The 27,330-nt window shown below is 52.1% G+C and overlaps 1 protein-coding gene across 2 annotated transcripts in view; it reads left to right on the forward strand.

Moving 5' to 3' along the window:
• Positions 1-9,314: 9,314 nt before the first annotated feature.
• Positions 9,315-27,330, forward strand: part of CORO2B (coronin 2B) — a 132,285-nt gene continuing 114,269 nt past the window's right edge. Inside the window, exon 1 of one of the 2 annotated variants that reach the window (XM_017681201.3) lies at positions 9,315-10,717. In XM_017681201.3, the coding sequence (XP_017536690.1) occupies positions 10,703-10,717 (15 nt within the window). In that variant the 5' untranslated portion in view covers positions 9,315-10,702. Of the gene's footprint in view, positions 10,718-14,907; positions 15,523-27,330 lie in introns of those variants that run through there. The other variant, XM_073212071.1, reaches the window with a different exon arrangement.

The raw sequence follows: 27,330 nt of genomic DNA on the forward strand, positions 1-27,330 counted from the left end.
TCCTCACACTCCCTCTTGGCTCTGACCTGTTCTTATGAGTTCTATGCTTCAGTTTTCTCATCTCTAAAATGGGCATAATAACATACCTATCTCATGGAGTTTTATAAGAATTAAATGAAACAGTGTATGTCAAATGCTTAAGAATAGTCCTGGCTCATAGTAAGTCCTATAGAAATGTTGGCTGTGGGCATGATTTGTTATTATGAAGCCAGTTCTCAGTGATCAGGCAATGGGGCCACCCCCTGGGACGCCCTCTAGGGTTAGCCTGGGAGGCATGTGGGTAAAGCTGGAGGTTGAGTACAAGCATTTACTTTTCCAGAACCTTCTTTACCACTGACCAACTGTGTGACCAGGGTAAGTGTTCCCACCCCATGCTTCAGTTTCTCATCTGTAAAATCAGGGTGGCTATAAAGATGAAATGAAATAATGTGTATAGAGTGCTTAGCACTGTGCCCAGACATAAATGTTGGCTATCACCATCATTATCACTACTTGCCACTTATTCGCTGAAAGGTTGTCATGGGGATGGGAACCAAGAATAAGTATTTTTGTCTTGGTTTGTAACTACGGACACTGAGACTCACAAAGTCAAAATGACCCAGCTGAACTCCCACTGCAGATTTCTGACACAGCTGGGATTTAAAAACAAAATATTGCCAGACCCTTATAGCAACGAACCAACTTGCTGTCTACAAACTGTTTCCACAGGCATTGGCTTATTTATCCCAGCCTATGACCAGGGTGGTTTTGCCCCTGTTTTTTATAATAGATTTTTATTTTTTAGAGCAGTTTAAGGTTCACAGCAAAAATGAGCAGAAAGCACAGAGTTCCCATAAACCCCTGATCCCACACAGACACAGTGTCCCCGACTCTCATTCCCCACGAGAGGGGCACATGTATACAATCAATGAACATACAAAGATACATCATAGTCACCCAAAGCCCATAGTGTGCATTAGGGTTCCCCCTCTTGGTGCTGTACATTCTGTGGGTGTAGACAATGTGTAATGGCACTTACCCACCATTACAGCATCGTACAGAGTAGTTTCACTGCCCTAAAAATCCCCTGTGCTCTGCTTATTCCTCCCCTTAGCCCCTGGCAACCACTGATCTTTTTACGGTCTCCATAGTTTTGACTTTCCAAAATGTCACATAGTTGGAATCAAATAAGGGAGCCTTTTCAGATTGACCTCTTTCACTTTATAATATGCCTTTAAATTTCCTTCTTATCTTTTCCTGTCTTGATAGCTCATTTCTTTTAAGCGCCGAATAATATTCTATTGTCTGAGTTACCACACTTTACTTATCCATTCACCTGCTAAAATCTTGGTTGCTTCCAAGTTCTGGCAATTATAAATGAAGCTGCCTTCTACTATAAACATCCATGTACAGGTTTTTGTGTGGATGTAAGTTTTCTACTCCTTTGGGTAAATGCCCAGGAGTGCAGTTGCTGGATTGTATCATGCGAGTATGTTTAGTTTTGTAAGGACATGCCAAGCTGGCTTCCAAAGTGGCCGCACCATTTTGCATCCCCATCAGCAATGAATGAGAGTCCCTGTTGCTCCACATCCTTGCCAGCATTTGGTGGTGTCAATGTTTTGGAGTTTTGCCCCCATTTTGCAGATGGGGAGACTGAGGGCAGACAGGTACAGGCTTTGCCCAGGCAGTGACAACTGCCCTCCCACTCAACCTTCTTCCAACACACGTAACTCTCAGTGCACAGAGTGAGGTGTAGTCTTTATCTAAGGAGCTGTTTTCCAATGGCGGCCTCCCCCTCCAGGCTTGGAGAAGTTCTCACCTGAGGGAGAAACTATTCTAGCGAGTTGCCTGAGCAAACAGCTTACAGAGGTGATTCTGGAACCAAGGGCCAAACCTGTAGGGACAGTTGTTTCTCTTCCTCCCTGGACAGCTGTGTGGTATGGTAGGTAGGTGGTGTACACTGGAAGTGAGTCTGAATCCTAGTTCTGTCACTCACTAACTGTGCAACTATTTCAAGTCACTTAACCTGTGAGCCTCAGTTTTTCTACCTGCAAAATGAGTGCAACTTCATGGGGTTGATGGTAGAATACTCTGCACATGAAGTATTTGCATGTAATGGAAATTATTTAAAAACTAGGCCATCTGTATTCATAAGGCACATTGGTCTGGAGTTGTCTTCTCCTGTGATGTCTTTGTCTGAATTAGGTATCAAGGTTATTCTGACCCCATAGAACGAGCTAGGGGCTATTGTGGGTCTCTATCATGAAACTGTAAGATAGCAGGGGGAACTTCTGGGTGGTGACTCGTAAGCTGGTGTCCTTACATACAGACAAGAGCCGGGACTAAGATGTTGGGAATAAACCAGATGGGCTGGCCCGAGGGCCTGCGGGGCCCCTAGCAGGAAAGCAGGGGTGCTTCCAAGCTCTCCTTTTGTTCTCCCCTAGGGTTCACTGAAGACTCTGTAAGCTGTGCCTGTCCCAGCCATCTGAGCAGAGCCCAAGGGACAGATCTGTGTCCAGAAGGGCAGAGACCCATGTGGTGCAGCAGAAGGAAGCCAGACTGGAGCCCGGCAGACCCAGAATCCAGTCTTGTCTCCATTACCGCCTCGCAGGATGATCCTGGGCTTGAACTCTCTGAGCCTCACCTTCCTCATCTGTAAATGGAGCCAAACGTCCCCTAGGACCACAGTGAAGATGGAACGAGACAGTGGACCTAAAGCGCCAGCCCAGGGAGGGCTCCCCAAACCCAGTCACCTTTTGAGTCTTGATCATGAGTCCCCATTGCTGATGATGGCAGAAAACCCTAATCTTCCCACGTCAAGGGGTCCCCTGGCAGGATTTTGTCTTGTTAGAGGAAGTCTGGAGGAAGAGGAAGAAGGAAATGAATGATGCCCCAGGGTGTGGAAGAGTTTGGGGATACAGATGTGATGGCAGTATCTCTTTAAAGAGCTGCCCAAGAATGTTTAAACTGGCTTCTTTGTAAGCACCTGATGGATTGCTCTGGGATTCCCAGAATCCTCTTCTCCAACTCTGTCCAGCCACACAGGCCTCTGCACCAAGAAACTCAGGTGCACGCCTTCCCCCCTGCCTGGGCTCCTCCTCCCCAGGCACCTGCAGGACTTTCTGTCCTATCTCCTCAGGGTTCTGCCCAAGGGTCACTGTATTAATTAGGCCTCTCCTGACCACCCCAGAAATGCCCCCAGTCCACTCCCTTTACCCCTACCTTGCATCAGAATTATCACCCCATGTCATTTATTTCCTTAGTAATTTGTTCATTGTCTCTATCTCTGGCCCCATGTGCACCCACAGGACAAAAGTTTATGGGAGGTAAGGATTGGCTTTGTTCCCAGCTACATCCCCAGCCCCCACTACAGTGGCTGGTACAGAGTAGGTGCCTGTTAACTATTTGTTGAATGAATCATCTAATTAATACTGTTATCCTGGTGGAAGCCCCAGTAATGGAAGGGAGGTAGCCACAAGGGGAAGATAATCTTATCTTTGTGGAAATGAGTCTGGTCCCAGGGCCACCAGTCCCCTGCTGCAATGGGACTAAGTGTCCCCTGCCCTCCCAGGGCTAACTGTGGGGCTGGCCCTGGCACAGGCTCACAGGCTGCTCAGTAAGTGTCGAGGCTCGGGTCCTTTGACCCACAGCCTGGCATTCTCTCCACTACTCAAGCGGCCTCCACTGCTCTCTTTGAAAGCAGCTGTCAGCTGGCTCAGGGCTAAGTCCCGACCAGGGGGGAGCTTTTTTACTCACTGTGGTCTGTAGACCTGCAGGAGCCGTGGCACCTGGGAGCTCTTGGAGATGCAGACTGTTACTGCAGCCCTAGACCTACTGGCTCAGAGCCTGCATGGCGACAAGATGCCTGAGGGTTCATGACTGCTTGGAAGCCTTGTTTACAGCAGGTTTTACAGGCAGAGACTCTCCAGGCAGCCTTTGCCCGCCTGCGCCAACCCATGAACAGAGGGCACAGAAGGCCAAGGCAGAGAGGGAGGGAAGAAAGAAGAAGGCAAACTCCTTCTCAGGAGGGCAAAGATCTGCTAGGGGCGGTACAGCCCTCGCCTCAGTGGAGTGCCTTCGTCAAAACTTCTTAAGTTCTCTTCCAGGACCTGAGACCAGTTGGGGCCTATGGTGCCACCTATGCAAGGTGCCTAGGAGTCTGGCCTGGACCCTGCCTGGGCCTCAGTCCCCTATTTCTCTCCTTTGGGTCCTTTTTGATCTTGAGCCCAAGCTTGGGGTTGGCTAGATAAGCCCCTACCGGGACCTCCAGGACTCACACCTAGGGAGCTGTCCTAGGCCCTAGGACAAGGCCCCAGCTCCAAGAGCATGGTGTGGCGAGTAGATTCTTCCCGCAGCCTGGCTGGTGCCCTATTGCTTTTGCAGGACAGCGATCATGAGAGCTTGGGCCGCTAGAACGGTGCTGATGTGCTGATACTGAGTGATTCGCACGTCAGACTCAGGACAAGTTCAGGCCTCTGGGCTCTCGTCCATCCACTGCTGACTACTGGGCTTGAGCCCCATGTGTGGGTCTTTGTGGCGGCTCTTGCCCACTTGTGTTTGACCATGCTATCACTTCTGGCCTATGGCACCAAGAGTGGCAGGGGTGGTACCAAATATCCTTTACCCTGGTGCCAACCTCCATGACACCCAGGGTACCACTCTGCCCCTCTGCAGTCTCCTGTGGCCTCAAGGGCTGTCACTTACACTGTAACACTCTGAATGGCCAATTTATGACCAGAAAACAAATGATGCTTCTCATTCTCCCACATGTTGGGCGAGACCTGCATCTAAGGTCATCGTCAATGATGCAGATGAAGGTCCTTTGAGAGAGTCATCAGAAGCTGGTATTCGTGGCATCCAATAGATGACACAGCATCCCATGTAATGATGCAACCAGCATTGGGTCAGCAATAGCAGGGAACAGAGGAGGTAAGGAGAGCCATACCATTTTCACACAAACAGGTTCTTAGGAGCCGTGCTGTTGTGAATAATAACAGTTTTCTCACCTTCTTCTCACCTTGGAAGATAAGAAATTAACCAGAAATGACACACTGATAAGAAAGATCATGAAGAGATGGTTTCTGGACTTGAAGAGGAAAATTTGGCTCTTGGACCCTACAAAGGATCGTCACATGCACTGATTGCATGAATAACAAACATGCTAGTATTTTTTCTCTACCCATTATCTTAATTTCTACTGATAAATCACAATACCTTATATGGGCCTAAAATTCTGTATTATACTTTAAAATCAAATTGTTTATACAAACACAGGTACCACATGCACAAAAATTTGCTCAAGGCCCTTCCCACACTAAGGAGGAGATAAACCTTGTTCTATGAACTGGAGTTCAGAACATTTTGCAGCAGGCAGAGGAGACCTTGGTAACCATCTGGTCCAAAGCCTGTTCTCTACAAATGATAAGGGATTGAAAGCAGCAGTGACAGATGCCTCAGGGTATTTAACATGGACAACCTGGTAAGTGCTGGGAGCTCAGTGGAGGGAGAGGACAGAATGTCCGGGTGATGACAGGGGGTCTTCTTGGAATGAGAGGGTTTTGTGCTGAGCCCTGAAGTGTGACCAGATCTGGCCAGCTTGGAAGAAAACAGAGCACAGCATTCCTGGGGACTGGGAGACCAGGTACAGCGTGCAGGAGCGGCTAGGGCCTTTGAGGCTCTGTCACGGCCTGGTCTGGCTGAGGGGCATCAGGAAGGGACACTGGGCTGTAAGTGACCTTTCCCCAGTCAGTGAGGCCCCCCCACTGTGGCTCCACAAATCAAGGTGCAGGGGGCTGTCAGGATTCTTGCTGTTCCCACTTCTGGGGGCATATTCAGGGCCAGCCTCTCAAAAAGGCAAATGGGACTAAGCCAGGCTGGTACCTGCAGCCACTAGTTTGCCCACAACTTCAAACCAAAGCATGAAATGTCAAAGTGATGGTCCCTTGTTGGGTCTGTTCCAGGCCACTTCCCCTCACCCTTCTCCTGCCCCCTACCATGCTTGTAATCTCATCTGCAGTGGAAAGATTGTAAAAGCCTCAGGCTAAGATAGGAAGCCCAAGTTAAAAACTAACTATGGAAGGGGAAACAATTCAGTCATAGCAGTTCTGCATGGTTGATAAAGCACTTCCTTATCTGTTCTTCGACAGGGTGCTCACCGCAACTCATGGTGGTGGGGGGGTGGGGGGGTGTCCGTGGTTCTCAAAGGCCCTTGGAAGGCTTAAAGGACCAGGCTGCTGGAAACGTCACCTTCAGGGCTTCTGTATCTGAAAGCCTGGTGTGGGGCCCAAGAATCTGCATTTATAACAAGCTTCCAGGTGAAGCTGATGCTGGTTTGGGACCCACACTCTGAAAACCACTAGCCTACGTGTTATAAAAGTTCAGCTCCAAAAGGACCTGAAGGGTGGAAATCTGGTTCCCAGGTTCCAAGTGACTCTAGATCAGGGACCCCTCCCGCCCTCTGTTGGTGGTTGGCAGCATGGCAGGTATTTTTTCCTCCTTTTTTTCTTTTTTTTCAAACAATTTTCATCTTTAATAAAACGTTTGCCAGTCGATAGCTCTTAAGTAGATGGATTAAGTAATTCCACTCTATAAATGAGTGAACCATGGCTTGGGTAGGCTATGGGGACTTGTTAAACCACATGCTCATGCATAGCACAGCTTGAGCTAGAACGCAGGTCTCCTGATTCCCTCTCTGTGCCCTGGAGGAGCCTTAATCTACAAGATGTTCAGGCAGATAGACGGAGTTGTGGAGTCAGACCTAGGTCCTGGGCCTGCTCTGCTACGTGTCAGCTGTGAGCCTAGACAAACCATATTGTCTCTCCCAGACTCAGTTTCCTTGTGTGGGAAATGGAAATGATAATGGTGTATTCTGTTTTTATGAGGACTGAACAGAAATTATTATATTAAACAGAATATTATGAGGACAGAGAAGAAAGCAGGGTTGAATGATGGGAGCACTTGGTTTTGACCAGTTATAAAAGGATTTATGGAGTGGCTACACTGCCCCAAGTGCTTTCTCTCATTGTTGTTATTACCTCTGTGTTGGAGAGGAGGTCAAACAACTGTCCTGATCACACAAATAGTGTTGGGGGAGCTCAGATTTGAACCCAGGTCTCATGGCTCCAGGGCCAAGTGCTTAACCACAATACAGTGTAAGAGTGGACAATGTTTCTGCAGCACATCTGTCTCTGGGCTGCACATGCAGCATCTGACAGAGAGCCCTGCGAGGGTGAGCCACCTGCCCTCCCTGTGGCTGGGTGTGCCTGTTGGCCATGAGGGCCCAGAGTGAGCCAGGAGAGCAGCCCTCTGGGGCAGGCTGACCCCAGTTTCCCTCCCTGAGCCCAGTTCTGTGCTCCTGTCCACATCATCCATGTCCATACTCCCACGAATGCTCAGTCCACATACAGAAACACACAGTGCACACACACTCACGCAAGCTCACAGAGTAGGGCATGGTTGAAGAGCCTGTTGCCCGGGTGTGGGCATCCCCAGTCAAGGACACAGTCCTTCGAGGCTCTAGACATGCCAGTTTCTAGGTAGCTCACCCATCGTCACCCCTCAGATACAGGGTGAAAGGTGACACCCCAGGTCAGAGCCCCAACTGCCCACACCCCCTCTGCTAAAGTCAGCATTACGTGTATTGTACAAGGGCCATGGAGAAGGCAGGGAGGGACAAAGAAGGAGAGAGTGAGTGAGAGCAACACAGAGAAGAGACAGAGCCACAGAGACGAGGGGAGATGGAGATGGGAATACAGGGAGATGGAGAATGGTGGGAGGACAAATGAGCAGACAGGAGGCAGGACAGAGCTGGACGAGGGGCAGGAGGGAAAGAAGCCATGAGAGCCAAGAGCAGGGAAGGGAGGAGGGGCCCCACACCCTGGCACAGAGGGCAATGAAGGTACGTGGGGAAAATCCAGGCTGACGTGGGCGGTGGTGCTGGGGACCCAGGGTGGGAGGTGTTACGGTATGGACAGTCAGGTCGTAGAAAATGTGCTTCCAAGCATCTTCCAGAGGCCCAGCCCCTGACTTGACAGGGAGGATGCAGAATTCTTTGAGAGGCCCTTACTCTCCCAGACCTCCGTTCTGACTGGGGTGATACGACAGGGGCTGAGAGCATCAGAAATGTTTTCTTTCTCTCTTTGGAGCATGTCACGTGGGTGGTGGACAGCAGATTGATGTCTCTAATTACATTTGGCTCAAGCTGATATTAAGTATTTGTCTCATTTTCAGAGCCCACAGCGCCGGCGGATGGCAGGAAAGGTGCCAAGAGGAATGCTGGGTGGCTGAGGATAATAATCTGGGATTTTAAATATCCGTGAAAGATAAAAGTGGACAAGTCACAGCCGTGGGGGAAGGGTGACAAGTGTTCTTGAGTTGCCCTTCAATGACTTCCAAGGGCTGGAGGGGCGTCGCAAAGGCCTTCAGGTCCATCTTCTGTCTTGAGGCTGACTGACCCCTGACAATCCAGACAGAAAATGTGACTAATTCTGATGCTTGGACAACTTGCTGCGGGGAAATGCTTTCGTGGGTCTAATTTAGATTTCTTTTGCTGCAGGTTAAAGGTTTATTTTGTTCCTGGTGGCATTAAATATTCAGAACAACTACTGTTTGGGTGCACAGTAAGAGAAGGCATGTCTTTGTGCTCAGGCCGCTTGAGGGCTTACAGTCTATACTGACAGCAACCTCAGGAAAACAAGACCAGACACTCAGACCCCACATGCAACGGGCAGGGGGGGCGGTGCATGGGGGATGGAGTTGTCCGGGGTTGACAAGAAGGAAGGGTCCTGACAGCTGGGGAGCATCTGGATTCATGCAGAAGAATGAGGAGGGCATTCTCAGCTGCTAAGCAGTGTGGTCAAAGGCAAGAGGTCCAACAGGGGGTCACGTGGGGAAGGGGCTGCACAAAGGAGATGGAGGCCTGGCAGCAATATCTGCTACCCAAGATATTCGGTAAGTCACTGCAAACTCTTCATGTGGGAAACCTGGACTGATGATCTGTCCAAAATACCTCCAAGATAAGTGTGAAGCTCAAATAAGGCAGCAGGGACGGAATGCAAAGATGTAAAGCACAATGCTGTGTTGATCTAAAAACTTGTGCTTGAGTCCAGGGGGGTCCCCGGGGGCCGGTGATCCAGCCCGGATCGAGAGCAGGCCTGTCCTCTGGGTCTGTCCACTCAGCAAAACGAGGGTGCTAATTCCTGCCTCATGCAGTTGCATTCGGGATTACAGGAGGAAATGTAAAAATAAAAAGAGCATGACATCCACAGAGCGCCCTACAGTTGCTGACTACTCTGCTGATGTTGCTGTGGTCTAAACAGCGGGCTCCCTGAAGGCAGGCACCGATCTCTCTTCTCCCAGCCCCTTCCTTAGAGCAGGTGCTCATGCGCCACTTGCACGACAAAGTCGTGATTGAACGCGTTGTATAATCACGGAGAAGGACGCCAGTACTTCCTGGCTGGCAGGGAGGTCGTGATGCATCCAAGATCCCTCCGCCCCCATCTCTACGATCCCCTCCCCTCCTCGGTCCCAGCGGCTCCGTATCTGCCAAAACCCGTTCTGCTTACTCGGGAACGGGGCTCCCTTCCCTAGACTTGCGGAACCACCTTCTGGTGACTCCCCCTCAAGTTCCTGCAGCAGCTCCAGCATATGGGGTGACCCTGGTCAGGATTAGTTCACCACACGGGACGCGCCTGTGTTCCCCCGGAGCAGCGTGGCACCCAAGGGCAGGGCCTCTCCTGCCCCTACAACAAGGGGTTCCGTAGAGAGCTTGCGTCGGCGGGGAGAGAGGGGGCGCCTGGAGAAGCACGGCTGTGTGCCCTTGTCTAAGTCACTTCCCGCTCTGGTCCTCAGTTTCCACTTACGTAAAACTGGCCACGATCCCCTGTGGGCCAGCCAATCGCAGCGGGGATTAGACTCAAACGCTTGCTTACCCCACCCGTCGGCGAGCCTGTGCCCGGGGTCTGGGAGGATGGGAGGCCACGGGGCTCCGGGCCTGCGGCTGCCACGCCCCTCTCCGCCCGCCGCGCCGCACTCTAGGCCCGCGGGAGGACTTTGCGAACCTCCGGGGGGCCAGCCCGGCGGGCTTGGCCCACGCGGCGCCCCAGCCGTCTAGCGTGTGACTCCACCGGCGTCCCGGGCCGACCGAGCGTCCGGGAGCCGGGCCGCCGCCCACTCCCCCGTCGGCAGGTGTCAGGACCCAGCCTCGTCCAGACGCGTGGCATCCGCGGGCCGGAAGGGGTTAAGGCCGCGGGCACGGGCGCCTGCCCCGGGCTCCCGGGACGGGGGTGCCCGGGGGCCGGTGATCCAGCCCGGAGGCGCGGGGCAGGGCAGCGGGCGGGCGTGCGCTTCCTCCTCCTCCTCCCCCCGCCTCCTCCTTTGTAGCGAGTTCCCGGCCCCTCTTCCTACCCCCGCCCCCCAGCCCGGGCCCTCTCCTCCTCTCCCTTTCTTCCTGCCTCGCCTTCCTGCGGCGAAGAAGGCTCATCTATTATAAATGCACATTCGGGGCTGACATCAGCAGCGAGCGGCGGGCGAGCGCCGACGAGCGGTCCCTGCGCGCTGCCCGCCCGGAGCGCGGCCCCAGGCTCGGCCCAGCCTCGGGCGGAACGCGGGGAGCGCACCCTGCTGCACCGGACCCTGTTCCCGCCGCTGCCTTGGGCCCCCGGCGGACCCCGGCACCGCCCCCGCACGCCGCGCCCGCGCCCCCGCACCGCCCCGGAGTTTCTGCATGACTGTCACAAAGGTAAGCGCCGCTCGGACGCCTCGCTCGGGACCCGCCGGAGCCTGCAGCCCCCGGCCTCGGCTGCGGAGGACGCGGGGGTGTGGGTGTGGGGAGCGGGCACCGGTTCCAGGAAGGTGCGGCGTGTTGCTCAGCTCCCTGAAGTCGCCCGAGCCATCCCGGCCTTGAAGGACTGGAGGGAAAGGGGAGGATGCCGCTTTGGCAGCCACTGTAGTTTGGACAACGTCCCTCCGCACCGGCCCAACCCCAGGGCTGCATTTTTAACCCTTGTTGAGGATGCTGCATTTTTAACCCCTGGGGAGCAGTGTTGGCCAGCTGCAGTGGTGTCCCTCACTGGAGCGCGCCGCTGGGAGCGTCGCTGGCGGGGACTGGAGCCGGGCAGTGGGTGTGAGAGTGGGCTTGTTGCCCTAGGGAGGCTGGCCGAGGGGAAGGCCCACCCCACCTGCTGGCCTCTGCTGCCGATCCCTGGAACTCAGGCCCTACTCCAGAGCCACTCTGGGAAAGGCGCTCCTCAGTCCGGGGAGTTGCTACCCTTGATAGGAAAGGTTCTGTGGTGAGCAGGCTTGAAAATATGGGGCGAAAATGTGACAGGGAAGGGCGGGGAGCTCCTTCTGGCAGCCCCCATATTGGAGGAGGGTTCTTGGACTTTGCCATAGAGAGACTTTGGGGACTTCTGTATTGTGGGGAGGAAAGAGTTAAGAGGAAAGCGGCCCGGGTAGCGGAAAGTACCCAGGATTAGGAGACCAGAGGAGACAAGAGTTCACTCCCCAGCTCTATCCCAAACCCCCATATGACCTTGGCTGGGTGGGCCCTTTTTCTTTGGGCCTCAGTTTCCTCTTGTGGAATGTGAGGATGATAATCTGGATTCTGGAGGTGGTGATGGGCAGGCGAAGAACGGAGATCAAGGGTGTGAATGCACACTTTTCAGAGACTCTGTCAGAGGGAGGAACTCACAGTCTTGGCCTTGTGTTGGTTTGGGGCTGGTGATCAGTGCACCTGAGGCTGTGCTCCATCCGCGGCCCAGCTGGCTCTCAGAATTGGAGAGTTGGAGGCCAAAGTGGGAAGAGCAGCTTCCTTGTGATCAATTAGTGGACCAGATGGAGGGTCAGTGGTGGAGGCAATGTGAGGAGTGGTTCTGGCTGCCTCTAGTAAGCCAGGGGCTGCCAGTGACCCTATGAGGTCTGCTGTAAGATAGCACATCTGGTCAGGATCTTTGGGTAAGATGAGCCTGGGGGGCTAAGAGGCTACCTCAGCTGTTGCTACTGCTGGTAGGGCTGCTGTGACCCATGGGAATAGGATGCTTAGTGTTTCTAAGTGATACAAATGCTATTCAGCTGGGGAGGAGTATTATCATAAGGTCATTAATGCCAAAGATGCAAGCAGGCCAGGGCAGACGAGTTTTGGATGGGTCTGGATGAGAAAGAAAAGATATGAGATTTGTCATAATAGCACCGAGATTTTGACCCAGTGTATCCCCTGTGCCTCTTTCTGTACACGAGCTCAGGCAGCCTTCCTTCCCAGGAGCCTGCAGGGAAGCTGTGTTCAGCCCCCTTTAACAGAACAAGTGAGGCTCAGTGAGGTAAAGTGACTTGCGTTCAGGTCGCACTGTGAGTGAGTCGCAGAGCTGGAGTTTGCCCTTAGATCTGTCTCAATCTATGGCCTGTAGTCTTCTGATTGCTTTGCACTCTGTTGAGTTCCCTGGAGATTGGATTATTCCTATGGTAGAGGGGCCGTATTTGGAGGCCTGGGCCCTGGGGTGGGGAGTCCATGAGGTGAGTACTTCTCTGTTAAACCCGTTAGCAGGCCTGGCCTCTGGGTATCTAGTGATTATTCCCTAATATCCCCTAATCTCCCCAACCCCCACCAAGCCCCTCTGTGTCTCTCACCTTCTGCTCTAACCAATGTGGCATCAGTGTAAGCCAGCTCAGAGGATTAAATAAAACCCCCACCTTAACCCTGTCTTCTCTCTCTTCGCCAGCTTTTCAGACACTCGCAGTGTAACCCAGGGGAGGGAATGGGTTAGAGGAGCAAGGGGGATGCAGGAGAGGGGTCTGCGGCTGTCCTGCTATTTGGAAGCCTGCTGGAAGAAGCTCCTCCCCGAGTCCTAGAAGTACCAGGGTGCTCTTGGAGTCAGAAGGCCTGGCCACGTATCCTAAATCAGCCGCTCATGGGCTGTGTGACCTTGGGTCAGTCACCTCCATCTATAGGCCTCTGTTCTTCCTGTTGTGAAATGGTTTCAGTGATGTCTGGGGTCCCTTCTGTTGGGCCTTAGGACAGCTTCCCAAGGAAGTCAGCTCTGATGGAGTTTGGGGGTCTCTGTGTTGTCTGAGGGTGGTCTGGTTATAAGATATACATGAACAAGAAACCTCAAGGGGGTCTGGGAGGCAGAATCACTGCTTACAAACTGGGGGTGATAGGCAGGGGAGGGAATGCGTTAGAGGATGAGACTCCAGCCCTTGCTATTCCTCCTCCATGCAAAGGGTTCCCTCTTTTGTGTGAGCCCCAGCCTCCTGCCCCCCTGGGCCCAGGCTCTGAGCTTTCATATTAGGCCCCCTGAAGGCAGGGGACAGAGTCCTCTGGGTCAGGGTTAGGTGTGGGTTGTAGGGGATGCTCTTGACAGCTCAGAGACCCTAGGAAGTGAAGAGGAAAGCATATGGCAAGTTGCTGATCCTCAGTAGCACTTCCTTGGAGGAGGTGGGCCTCTGCTTTCCATTTACCACCCTCCCTCTCATACATGCCCATAGTCCTTCCTCTGTGGGGCATCTGGAGGGGCCCCTGCCTGAATTTGCACTAGGGATACATAGCCATGCAGATCTCTGGATTGTGACCTTCTAGCCTGATGGCATTTTTCCTGGTGATATTTTTTCTTTTCTATTTTTTAGCTTTTTAAATTAATGTACATACAATAAAATGCACAAATCTTAGGGTGCAGCTTGATGCATTTTGACATGTGTATACACCCACGTAACCATCACCTAGATCAAGATATCAAACACTCACTAAGTTTTCCCCTTTCCCCTATTTCACGCATCTCCCCCCACCAGCCCTGCCCCATGGCAGCCCTGCTGATGACATTTCAAACTCTATTGTATTGTGTGCATTTCAGTCAGCTGCCTTAGTTTCTTTCTGTAATGAGGAGGAGAAGAAAGGACGAATAAAAGAAGAGAGAGCAGAGGGAAGGAGCAGATGCAGCTTCCAGGCCGTGAACATCACCGGAGCTTAACGCCCCGCCTCCTCCCAGAGTTAGTCCTTGCAGAGGGCAAGTCAGTGGCGAGGGAGGGAAGGCTACTTTCCTAGTAACAAGAATTTATTCTTTGAGTTCTCGTGCCTGCTTTTTGTATTTCTTCCATCTCTGTGTCATCTCAGTCATATGCCAGACTAGCAGTGCTTGTCCAGTTCTAAATATATATATATATCTAAACTGCTATCAATTGGGAAGACAGAACAAAGTACATTAGAATTGTGTGTAGAGTGCAAGTCAATGGGCTATAAGAAAAACTTGCGTACTGTACCATAGGACTTTGCAACCCCTTTTTGCTGCTCAGAGAGCCTTTGGAGTGATTTCCTGGCTTCTTTCTGGGATGGGACCAGAAATGGGGCTTGTAGGTAAGGAAGGTGATAGCCAGGAGAGGGAATGGGTTACAGGGGGAGACCCCCAGCCCAATCAGGATCTTTGGACTCCATTCCAAAATTGGGACTTGGAAATGTTGTTGGGAAGATGAGCTTATAGTGCCTGGGCTTCCTTGTTCCCAGGTGTGACTTGTTAGGTCAGATACCAATGAGGTCAGTGCTTTCCAAGTCCCCAAGGCCAGCTCAGGGTGTCAGCAGTCCAAAAACAAAGCACCCTGAGCAGCTGGAATGTCTGCCATGCCTCAGCTGGACTTTGGAAAAGGAATGTGGGCAAAGGGAAGATTCTAGATACCAGCATTCTCCTCTAAGTAGTAGATTCCAGGTTTGTAAGGAGCATGTCAGCTGCTCCTGGTCCCTCTTTCTGCAGGTCAGCCCTCTCTCTCCTGCCTCTGTGGAGGCAGAGTGCAGTGCACTGATGAGAGCCCCTGGCTCCGGCTGAACCTGCTAGGACTGAGGACAGCGCTGCCTTGCCCAGGTAATTAATAGCAGGCCTTCATGTAGCAACGATCACGTGTTGCTAGCATGCCAGTACAGTGTCTCATTGGAGAGTAGGATGTTTCAGCAGTCAAATCATCCAGTGCTCTCCCTTCACAAAGGAGGGAACTGAGACCCAGGGAACAGAATTGTGACTTGCCTGCAGTCCCTCAGCAAGTTTGAGGCTGGAGGTGCTGGAACCTGGATGCCCCTGCCTCCTGGTCAGAGCTCTTTCCACCTGGCTGCCCCGAGGGGGACTTCAGGCCGCCTGAGCAGGGGCAGGTGTTTGGGCCCCACTCCATTTAAATCCCACTGCAGTCCCCCAGCCTAGACTGCTGGTGTTTGGGTTTCCCTCTGCTGGGCAGCCTCTTCCCTTGGAGAAAAAGCACTGAAGTGTGTGGAAGCCCTCGCTATACCCGGAGTCAGCACGGGGAGGAAGGCATTACAAGGCCCACTGGCCTCCACCTCTGAGACCCAACATCCAGCCTTCCCGGGAGTTGCCTGGACCACTTCCCAGCATCTCTTTCCTGTCTGGCTCTTACTGGGAGAAGAAATGAGAAAGCCTGCATGTCACAGAGCCTCAGCTAAAAGGCTGAGCGGTCCCAGCACAGATGAGCTCCCAGAAACCGCCTTCTCTGCTCTACATTATACCTCCTCCGGCTGCTCTGTTCTGCTTCCAGAAACCTAGCATTCTCATGCAGAAGGTATGTGGCTAACATCCACTCATTCGTTCAGCCAGACCTTCTGAGCCCCTGCTCTGGGCCAGGCCGTGTGTTAGGCGTCAGGGCCACAGGATGCATGAGCCACAGCCCGTGCCGTCCAGGACCCTGAGGAGATGGGTGTGGGAGGAGATGTGCCAGAGTCCTGGGTTAGGAATCTCATGGTCCAGTGGACACAAGCCAGGAGAGATCTGTCTTTCTTGCACACTTCAAGTGCCTAAAAATGCAAACTCTGTTCTTTTGTGCTGTCTCTCCTTCCAGGCAATGATATTCACTCTCAGAACTCTGGTGCCTTACTTTCTTCCTGAATGTGCCCACATGGCCTGTATTCTGCTCCCTGGTGATACTGCTACCTTGGCACCTATGGCAGCACTTAGGGGCATCTGGGAAGGATCATGAGGCTCAGGCCCCAGAACCACCCCCAGACAGCAGCCCTGTGAAGTCAGTATAGACTTGAGCTTGGCTGGTTTGGGAGTGTGGACGCCGGCCGGACCAGCGGCCTGGCAGCATCCGACCCTGGCAGCTCAGCGAGAGCCTGAGTTTTTCCATTTCTCTCCCAGGTTGACTAGCCTGGAGGAGACATGGCCTCAGCTGATGCCAGCTCCTAGCACTGGGAAGCCCAGATTCTGACTTTTTCACAGAACTTGTCTGGTGTCCAGCAGATGACAGAATGTGCAGATTCCCTCTGTGCCTGGTCCCCAATCCTTCCCTCTTCTGACCAGCTTGTAGTGTTCCTTCCTTTTGCGGCCTGTGGACCCTCCAGACTCAGGTCTGAACAGAGCAGCCTGCAGCCTGGGAAGCTTGCAGCAGCTGGCATCAAGCAGGCCCTGCCAGGGAAGGACAGATGCAAATCCAGTGGCTTCCATATGAAAAGAAGCTGTTTAGAATGAACCTCTCCTTTGTGTGGCACCAGCTGCAAAGGAGGCACAAATAGGGTGGGGGAGCCAGGGAGGGACTGTCAACCCCCCTTTCTCACCCCCTCTCCCTGTCTTTCCCCAGGAGACCCCTGGAGGGACTTCATAATTGGTTTCTGGCTGGCACCCTTCTTCCAATTAATTAACACAGTAATGAGAGGCGCCCCAGGTTTGCTGTGGACTATCCTGTTTACAGAATACAAACATAGGCTACTACACTGAACCCCTTTGAGGGTCGCATGGTGGGAAGGAATCCCCCTATTTACAGATGAATAAACAGAGCCTCTGAGTAAAGAGGCAGCCACACCCTCATCAAAGAGCCAATGTGGGTCAGAGCTGGGCTGTGCACCCAGATCTTCTGACTTTGAGCCAAAGCCTTCTCAATCCAATCACATATGGTCCACATGCTGTGAAGATCAATCACCACTGTCATGACTGTAACAGTTAAGCAGGCACTGGGCATGCATAATCACATTTACTTTGGATGTGTGAGGTCGATTCTATTATCAGATGATCCCACTTTCCAGAGGAAGAAATGGAGACTCAGTGAGGGTGGGTGAATTGTCCAAGGCCGCAGATTCCGTGGTGGTGGAGTGGGGAATCTGCTCCTGGGCGTCTGACTCCTCAGCACACATTCATCTGACTCCCAGGCCTCTGTGCTCGTGTTCTACTCTATTTTCTGTACTTGCCACCCCAGCCCCAAGGCGAAGGGCTCCTGTTTGTGTGTCTGTGGCCCTGGCACCAAAGTGTGCTTGATAAGTGCTGCTTGTCTTGAGGGTGACACCCGTGAATGTGTCCTGCTTAGACTTCTCTGTGGCCTTTATTGGAGCTGGGAACCATGAGAATAATTCAGGGGAGAGTGCAAGTGAAGTGTGTATCCTGTACATGGTGTCTTAGGCAGGTGGCCAGCCCAGGGGGAAACAAGTATGACAGAGGCAGAGCTGACATCTCCATTTCAACAAAGCTAGCTTTGTGCAGGGAACACAGGTCTGTGGTCCAGGCCTGTAGCCCTTACCAGAAGTGGCTTTCTCTTGAGATGATTTCTGATTACCAGGGGATGCCCGTGGCTCAGAATGCCAGCTTTAGAGTCAGACAGATGGCACTGTATCATTTACTTGCTGTGTGTTCTTGGGCAAGTTGCCTAACCTCTCTGAACATCTGTTTCCCCATCCACTAATTGGGATTGATAATAGTAGTACTTAGGGGACTTTTATAAAGATTAAATGAGCTGATCCGTGTGAAGCACTTACCACATGCCTGGCAGTTAGTGTTAGCTATTAACATCGGGAAGACAGAAAATTAAACAAATGCTACCATGAGTGTCCTGGGGATTATGAAATGAGAAGTACTGGGAACTCTGTGAATAATAGCAGGGGCCTGCTCTAGCAGAGGGGTCAGGAAGGGCCCTACCAGCTGATTCATGAAGCCTGACTGGGAGGTAGCAGGTGAAAGGACGGGAGCTGAGGAGTGGATAACAGGCAGAGGGAACAGCCCGGGCAAATATCCGGACTCACCAGGACTGCTTCCTGCATGCCAGCGTTGGTGAGAGCTTCGTACGTGTATTAACTTATTCAATCCTCAGAGTGACATCATGGTGTTGGGTGTTACCCCATTTTACAGATGAGGAGACAGGCACAGAGAAGCCAAATAAGCTGCAAATGTTTGCCCAGCAAGGCAGAATAGAGGCTGGTCTAGGCCTGGGCCTCCTGACTCTGGCATTCTTTCCTTTTTCCTGCATTTTCACGGCCATTGGGAGGATGGATGGCTTGTCCCTGGGCCGCTGAAACTCACCTGGGCAAGAAGGGTGTGAAGTGCCACATTCAGTAGTCTAACCCTCTGCCACTCCCCACAGAGCCTCCCTGGGCCCTCCTGGCTTGCGGGCATTCTAGGGAGAGGTCGATTTATCTTTCCAGAAGGAAACTTTGCTCTAGCAGGAAAATTTCCACCTTATATTTTTAGTGGGTTCAATTATGACCATTTTTATCCTTGAAATCTTTCTGGTTATCCGAGTTGGGCCTTGGTCTATAAAAAAATTGTATCCACATATATCTATATAGATATATTTCATATATATTATTAGTTCTATTTATGTAATTTATATACATAAATCATTTATATACAAAATCATATGCAAATTTACACAAAATTTATATATGGAATTATTTTATATTCACATATATATAATTTTTAATGTTAGAAGTCCACTGGGTGTCTGCATTTTGGTTTCTTTTTTTTCATAGAGTCCATGCCAGAGGCTTAAACTCCCTGGCCCCTGTGTGAGACAGATGATAACGCCCTGCAGGCTCTGGCCCCGGGAGAGGGGGGTTGGAGGCTCACTGTGGGTGGGTGCGCACACTGATCCCAGGAAGTGCTCAGTGTTTACCTCCCCGGGGGCCGCAGGAACTCGTCCGTCCGGTCCAGCCTTCTGCCTCCCCACCACTTTACACTTCCTAGGAACATGCCAATGACTTCTTATCTTAATTTAGATTTGTTGAATGAATACTGATTTATTAGTGGGCAGTTCCTAGCCTTTCCCCAGGTGGGTCTTTCCCTGCTTTCAAAGATGTGGCAGTGAAATAAATGATAACAGCAGCAAGAATAGCTAGCCTTTGTAGAGGGCTTAAGGTCACGCCCAGGCTATAAAAAGTGGTTCCTATGTATTTAATCACTTGATCTTCACAGTAAGCTATGCTGTCTGTGCTATTATTCCTGCTCTTTCTATAGCTGCAGAAACAGAGGCCCAGAGAGGGAAGGGAGGTCACTTACTAAGGTCACAAAGCCGGTGAGGGGCTGAGCCCACCGCCTAGACCTTCTGTCTTGCCGCTCTGTCAGGCTGCTAGGAATGACCCTGAAACGTGGCCAGAGCAGGGGACCTGGAGGCAAAGGCCGAGGCCTGGCTCCTGCCTCTGCTGCCTGCTGTGTGACCTTGGGCTAGTCCCTCACCGTGTTTGCCTCCTCATCTGTGGAAATGGAATTAGCACTCACTGTCACTCGCACACAGTCACATGTAAGCAGGCACACTGTAGATGTCGTGAAAGGCGGTGGTTTATTGTAATGTCTCATTTGCCCCTTCTGCCCCCCCCTTCTGAGTTAGGTAGTTCCCTCCAACAGCTAACCCACTTCTCCCCTGCTATAATCCTGACTTCAGAATGGGTTCATAAGCCTGCTGGTGGGAGAGGCGAGTTCATCTCCAAACAGCCTCTATCTGTTTTTACTCTGTCAGGCTTGTTTGATACAGATGAAAAGTTGCTTTTCTTTCTTCCTGTTCTATTTTGGCTGTTTCGATGTACCTGGGACAAATAACCTGGCTGTAAAAGTTGGGTGTCCTGCCTCCATTTGAAAAGCGAGCCAAATAAAGCACCGAAGCCTTGCTCCCTCCGGGCCTGAGCTCCCTGTGGAAGGTGGCGGAGAGCGGGTCCCAGGGCACAGTCTCCCCCAGGTCCCTGGGCAGGGAGACTCTCCCACTGGCAAGTGATCTTGACCTTTGCTCCAGATACATCCTGATGCCCTTGGGAGCTCAGACCTACTTTTCCTTTGAGTTTATGGAAAGGAATATTCTTTACTTGCTTGAGGCATTTGCAACAAACCATTTGAACACCGTGGGTGTGATTTCAGAACTAACAGCTTTATGATCTGGGCTCTGGGGGAATTTCCAGGACATGGAATACCTCATGGAAAGAAAGGTGTTGGCGGAAGGGACAAAAGAATTTAATTCCTGAGTTTTTTTTTTTTAACTCCATGAAGAAATTCTGTTTATGCCTGCCTGCCCTGCTGACCTCCAGATGAAAGCTCAGTTTGCAGGAATGCGTGGAGAAATCAGGGATTCCAAGAAATTTGGAATTCTGGGAAAGGGGATTTCCATGTACCTGAGGGTCCGTCTGATACCTTTCTATTACTACAAATCTGCCCTTTAAAGGCCCTGGGTCTGCCTTCCTGCTGTAGTCATAATATTTGAGAATAAACTCAATTTGTTACAGACTGAGGCAATTTCAGGGCCTGAATTATGCCATCAAACTGGCCTTTTCAGGGTCAAATCTGGGCTAATTTCTCTGCCCCCCATCAGACCATAGCCCCCAGTCAGCACTACCTGGGTGCAGCTAAAGACCCAGCATGTTACACTGTAGGCTGATCGTCCTAGAAGCATGAACCTTGGCTTGACTCCTTAACTTAACTGTGAGTTTGCTGAGGCCAGGGGTCATGTCTGATTCTTTTCAGTACCTTTCACAACACTCATGTGGCTTGGACTTTGGGGTACCAGGTATAAAGATACAAGATAGGGCAGGGTCTGGAGGAAGCCTAGAATATTTGATGGATGTTGCTGCTAAGGCTAAATCCTTACTCCTACAGATCCATGGATTGCTAGAGCTGGAAGGGCCTCTAAAGAGATGGCATAGGACCCTTCATTTTGCAGAGGAGAAAACGGGGACCCCAGAAGGTTTACCCAAGGAGCACACATGGCCAAGCAGAGCTGGGCTCCCTGAGTTAATGGCGGGCTCAGTTTGGGTGAATGTCAGTTCAGTGAATTTTTCTAGGCTTCTAGTAGAAACCAGGCCAAGGACTGGTTCAGAAGTGGGTAGGGAAAACTTCCAGAAAAGAGACTTTGAGAACTGAGATGGCAGGAGCCACAAGAATCAGAGGCTTGTCTCCCCAGGTTGCCAACCAAGAGCACCCTGCCCTGGGGTCTGGTCATGGCTGCAGCAGAGGCAGGAGGGGCAATTTCTGAGGCCCTTTCTGGCCAGTCTCAGGGCTGTGATTACTGAGATCTGGCCGCCGTGTGCCTCTACATGCCAAGCCACCACCCTGGCCTCCAGCGTGGCTTTTGAAGCCCGCTCTCCCTCCTGGAAGCCAGCACTCCTGGCATGCTGGGCTGCAGGGCAGGCAGTCTTTCTTTCCTTTGTTTCTCTGAAATCCTTAGAAGGGCCTCTGGGTTGGGAGCTGGGCTTGCTAAGAGCTTTCTTCTGGCCAGACCTTATCACCTGCTTGAGAAATCTCCAGGCAAACTTTTCCCTGGAACTCTGGCTTGGATGGAAGGAGGGAGGAAAGGAGAGTGGGTGGAGGGAAGGAGAAGGGGGTTCAGGTGCCAGAAACAAAGCCAGCCCTCTGCAGGCGCCTGGAGAGCCAGAGGGCTGGGGCTGCAGGCTCTGTGGGCCTTTGCCTTAGGGAAGCAGCATGAATGAAGCAGCCCCGGAGCCTGCCCTCTGCTGAGCACCGTACAACCGTTCCCTCATGTACCCCCAGCTCTGCAGAGGGGAAACCGAGCCTCAGAGATGCAGCACTCACCCTGGCCACACGTGGGGTAGGGTGGGCAGGGACCTGACCCTAATATGCCTGCTCCTGGACAGAGAGAAAGAGCGCCTGCCGGCCTGGCACCGGGTGGCTGACTTTGCCGTATGATGGTTTGATAAGAATGCTCTCCTAGTCATCGTGCCCAGATCCCACTCTAGAGGTTGGCTCCTCTGGGCCTTTTAGATATTATAAAACAAAATTCCCCTGGGAGGGTAATGCCTCAAGTGGTTGTTGACTGGGCCCAGCCTGCCAATAGCAAACTCGAGAATAATAAGACTCAGGAGAGGTTCTGGGGAGAAAGTGAGGCCGGAGGGGAGAGCTGGTTATTGTGAGCCAGTTTACCAGGGAACTGGGAGTGGAGAGGGTGTCCCTTACTCTGTGTTCCTCTCTGCCCTGGCTGCCCTGTTCTCCTGACCACCTTCCCCCACCCCTCACCCCTGTGCAAATGAAATGAGGTGCTAGATTCATTCAAAACACATTTGCTGAGCACTTGTGTGCCAGGACCAAAGCATGTGGCACTGAACATGCAGGGATGAACCCAAACACTTCCCTCCTCAGGGAATCCCAGTCCAGTGGGGGAGACAGGCTGCTCAGAGGACACATAGCTGCAGGGGCGTGGGAGAAGGGAGGCTGGGGAGCAGAGGTGTGGGAGCCGTGACAGACGTGCGCAGAGCTCTGAAGTGTGGGGCGTCGAGGTGGGGAGGCCAGGGAAGCGTTCTGGAGGAAGGGAACTTCGCTCAGTCTTAAGGCTGAGTAGGCAGAGGTGGATGGAGATGAGGCAGAGAGATTCCAGGTGGAGGGGTGGCGTGAGCGCTGGCCCGGAAGGGGGAACATGAGTTTGGCTTTTTCTAGGAGTGGAATGCCGTACGGTGGAAAGGGTAAGGTAGGAGTAGTGAAATGAGGCTGCAGAGGCAGGCAAGAGGCAGGGGAGAGCTTGGGCTTCACTCTGTGGTGTCTGGGAGCCCTACAGGGGCTCTAACAGGGGCATGGTCCAACTTGCACTTTAGGTGGTCTGCCCAACCCATATTGCCCCAGAGGCAGAGAAGTGAGTGGACATTCACAAAAGTTGTGCGCAATGAGGTAGGGACAGGGGTCCACAGGCCCCCAGCCCAGATTCCCCACAAGTACCTCCCTGTGCCTGGGAGTGAGCACGGTGCATTCCTCCTCCCTCTACGAGAGAGCCTGGTACGGGCCACTCCACGGTGCCTGCTGGTCCGATCTGCCCGGGGCTGCTGGAAAGCTGGGATCTCAGGAGAGGGGGCAGAGGGCCTTGTCTCTCTCTAGAAGGATGTGGTTGTAGCCTGGTGAGAAGCCACTGCAATGGGGTTCGGAGGCTCCTGCCTAAACCCCAGCTCTGACACTGTGCCTGTGCAATTTTGGGTAGGTCACTTGCCCCTCTTGCTGGGATTCTGTCTCCCCAGCTATCTTAGGGAAATATCCCCTGGTTGGAGGCTGGTGCAGGAGCGAGCTTATGGAGGCGCTTAGGCCCAGAGCTTAAGCCCTGTTACTGCCCAGGCTCAGGCCCTGCCCCGCCCTCCTTCCTCCCCCAGCTGCCCCGACCCTGCAGCAAGTATCCCCTGAGCTGTGTCCTCTGGCACACACGCATACACATACACAGACACACACACGCACATACACACTCTGGACTGCCAAGGTTGTGGGAAGTTCACAAAATTTGGAGGTCCAGGACCAGAGTTCAAGTCCTGGCTCTGCCACCAGTTTGCCCTATAACTCTGAGCGCATCATTCAGCCTGTCTGAACCTTTGTGCATTTCCACTCCCTATTCAGTGTAAACATCAGCTCTTTGGGCACAGAAGAACTTTATGAGTCAGCCTCTCCCTCAGCATTTTACTGCACCCCACCTGCACAGATTGTGCCTCCTTCCCTGGAGAGCCCTTTTTTGATGAACATTCTACCCAGTTTTTCAGTGGTGACTTGGGTTGCGGGTAGTTTGTAGTATTACCTAGATAGAGCACAAGAGAACCTTCTGGAATCATGATGGTTAGGTGAATGTATAAATGCAAAAATTTTTCAAACTGAATACAAGCTTTGTGCATTATAGGCACGTTGGATCTATTTTAATATGTTACTATTAAATATTAATACTTTATTAAGTAGATTATGTTATATTTATTAATTAGTAACAAATATTAATATTTGATATGTTTTACATTTGCTCTAAAAAAATAAATGGCAAAAAGCCTTCCCAGTTTTCTGGTTCAAGCTCTCTCTCTCTCCATCCATTCATATGTTCATTCACTCTACAAATATGTGTTTGTGCTCTAGGCAGACCAAGAAAGCAAAGGTGAAGGAGACACAGGTGGTGTATACTGTTGTGGAAGCTCAGAGGTGCAGAACCTTCAGTGGCTCTCCATTGCATTACCGGTGGTTTGCAGCACTGGCTGCAAATAACCTGGGGAGATTTAAATGCTTATCCCCAGGGCCAGCTTCTCAGGTGTGTGACCTATGTGACACTTGGTCTAATATTCTGCAGACACTATCTGGAAATTCATAATTTTTTATCACGGGGCCCTACAAATTATGGAGTTGATCCTCCCCACCTGTCTTCCTCCGGAATAATCAAATCAGAGTCTCTGGGAGTTGGGGCCCAGGCATCGGGATTTCTTGAAAGCTGAGTTTCCTCCGGGGGCAGCCCTCCCCGGGGGCAGCCCTCCCCTGATGCAGCCCTCATCCTCAGACACTCAGCTGAAACCGAGCCTGGAACCTGGCTCTCTAGACTCTTGTAACCAAGTTGGAATGATAAGACCTCACATGTGAGAGTCCCACAGGATCAGTTCCTAGGCGGTCGCAGTGGCAGCAATCCATGAGGGAGTTCAGAGAGGGGAGGGGGTTATTGTGCAGTGGGATGGTCAAGGAAGGCTTCATGGAGGAGGCGGTGAGTCTGCCATCCTGAGAAGAGTGAGAGAAAAGAATGGGAGCAGAGCAAAAGCAGAGGCAGAACAGCATTTAGAAATTGCAGGACTCTGGGGCAAAGGGAGGAACCAGGCTTCCTGGAATGCAGAGTATGACTTGAGCAGAGAGAGATGTGGTTGGGAAGGCGGGGTGGGGCAAGACTGGGAAGCACAGGAAATGACAGTCTGAGAATTCAGAATGCTGTCGGCAGTGGGGAGCCGCTGAATGTTGTAGATCCAAGAATAATGTACTCCATGAACATTTGAATGACTAAACAAAAAGTATTTGGGGGAAACAGGAGGTACTGGCCAGAACCCTGGTCCACCTGTTTTAGAAGCTCTGCACCCTCCTCCTGGTAGGGGGGTGCCTGTCTGTGCAGGAACCTCATGTCCCCTGCGGTGTGATCTTGGGCAGCAGCAACTGAAGCGTCCCCAAGAACCACAGACCTAGCAGACCATGTTCTCCCGTTTCTAGGAACAGTGAGCCATGGGTGGGTAGGTGGGAGGTGCTTCTGGTAAAACCTGGGCTTTGCTTTCTGATCCCACTGGTTCCCCAACCCAGGTAGCCCTGCAGGAAGGAGGCTTTCCCTACCATCTTGTATTTCCCCCAGCCTGGTGGACACCACAGTGTCGGTGGAGAGGGTCCTGCCTGGACAGAGGAGCCCCCATTTCTGAGTAGTCAGCAACAGATCAAATGCAGATCTGTTTGTTTCTTAGCCTTCTGAAATATTTGTGCAGGAAGATGAGAAAGGGGCTCTGTTTATTGAACACATCCCCCCAGGGAAAAAGCCTCAGAAAATAGGCTGCTTCCTATCTCTGAGCCAGCAAGCAGAGATGGAATTTCTTTGGATTTGAAGCCAGACACAGCCCATGCGCTTGCAGAAGGAAGGGGGTGGGATTTTTGGAGGAGACAAAAAGCGTTCTCATCCTCCTGCCTCCAGTCCCAGGAAAGCCTTTCAGCACGTGCTTTCCTGGTGACTCCAAATAATAACAACTGAAATCTCAGCCTAGTTTCTCTTCTGGGCTCTGCTTCTAACACGCTGTGTGACCTTGGGCAAGTTGCTTAACCTCTCTGGGTCTTTGTTTCCAACTCTTAAAAGAGGGAGGTACTCAATCCAGTTTTGTCTGCCCTGCGGTCATGTTTGGAGAGTCAGATGAGCTGTGGAGGGGGTTTGCTCCAAAGCAGGTGGGAGTAGGGTTGTGGAGATCACTGTACCATGGAAAAGTTCCGGCTCTGCAGTGTTCAAGGCCAGAGAACTGACTGAAAGTAGGACAGAGTGGCCTGCCCATCCAGCAGCCTCAGCTGTGGCCTGTGGGGTCAGACCAGAGGGGGTGCTCCCGGGGCCCAGGCCCACCCTGGGGCCTCTTCCCCCCTTCCTTCTCCAGCTGAGCCCCACCATCCCATGTCCCTGAGAATGCTGCAGGATTTCCTCCCAGGAAGAGGACACGGGTGTCTGGTTTACATCCCCCAGGAACAGCAGGGTCCAAGGAGCAAGGCCTCTCTTCTCCCTGGCAGCGGGATGGGCCTTGTTCTCAGACGTGGAAGTCTGTGGCTCTGTGCCTTGAGCCTCGTGGTGGGCTTCAAACCATCTGCCCTCCGCACTCGGGGGACTGGGACCTCCTGCCCTCCGGGGAGCGCATGGGACAGGGACTCTGTTCTCAGCTTCATAATCGGCTTGCCTTTCCTGTCTCTCATGGTGCACTTGGTAAGAGGTAATAGTAATGTTGTTAGTGGCATCAGAAGAATCTGAATCTTAGTACCAACTCCCATCCAGTCAGCACCTGCTTCATGCCAGGCCCTGCCAGCTCAGGGGACATACAATCCAGACCGATTGCCCTCACCTTTAAGACAACTGTATTTATGCCTGGGAGGCCAACACAGACACTGCTGAAGTGATCATAGCAGCGCCGAATGCAGGTCCTAAAGGCATGGGGTGCTAGGGAGGCTGGTCAAGGCCTCCGAGGGGGGGTGGTGTGGGGGTTTGGTTTTGAAGGGCAAGTAGGATTCGGTAAGGAGGTGGAGGAGGGGGTGCAGCTTGAGTAAAGGCTAAGGGCAGCAGAACGTTGAGGTTGTCCAGGGAGGGTCAAGGTGGGAGAAGCCAGAGGGGAAGTGAAGCTGGAGTTCGGGGCTAGTAGCATATGAGTCAGCAAGAGCTTTTCATGGGACAGATGATCAAGTCATTAGATTCCGTGACAATAATATTCATTAAGTACAAACTGTGCCAGCCACCATTTCAGGCGATGGGACACATCAGCATCGGTGAACAAAACAGAAAAAGTCCCCGGCCTCAGGAGACTGGAGGGTGGAGAGACAGGACAGAACACAAATATATAAATATTAGGAGGTCAGGTGGTGGGAAACACTATTAAGAAAAATGCAGCAGGACCAAGGCATAGAATGATGGGAGGGGCTACCTTAGGGCAGCTCTGAAAAGGGGAGGTTGGGGCCCAGACTGGAATTAGGTGGGGGATGGAGCTACTTGGAATCTGGGAAGAACTTTCTGGTGGAGAGAGCAGCAAGCTCGAAGCCTCCAAGGAGCAGGCTGCCTGCCATTCCAGGCACAGTCCTGAGGCCTTGGCCTGGGGTACTATGAGGGGAGAGGGTCAGAAAGGAGGGTTGAGTGGGTCTGGGGCCCACTGAGTCTTGCCTCCCTTGGCTGGCAAATGCTTCGTGCTCACTG

This window comes from Manis javanica, chromosome 8 (genome assembly GCF_040802235.1).
Source record: "Manis javanica isolate MJ-LG chromosome 8, MJ_LKY, whole genome shotgun sequence".
Taxonomy (NCBI): Eukaryota; Metazoa; Chordata; class Mammalia; order Pholidota; family Manidae; genus Manis; species Manis javanica.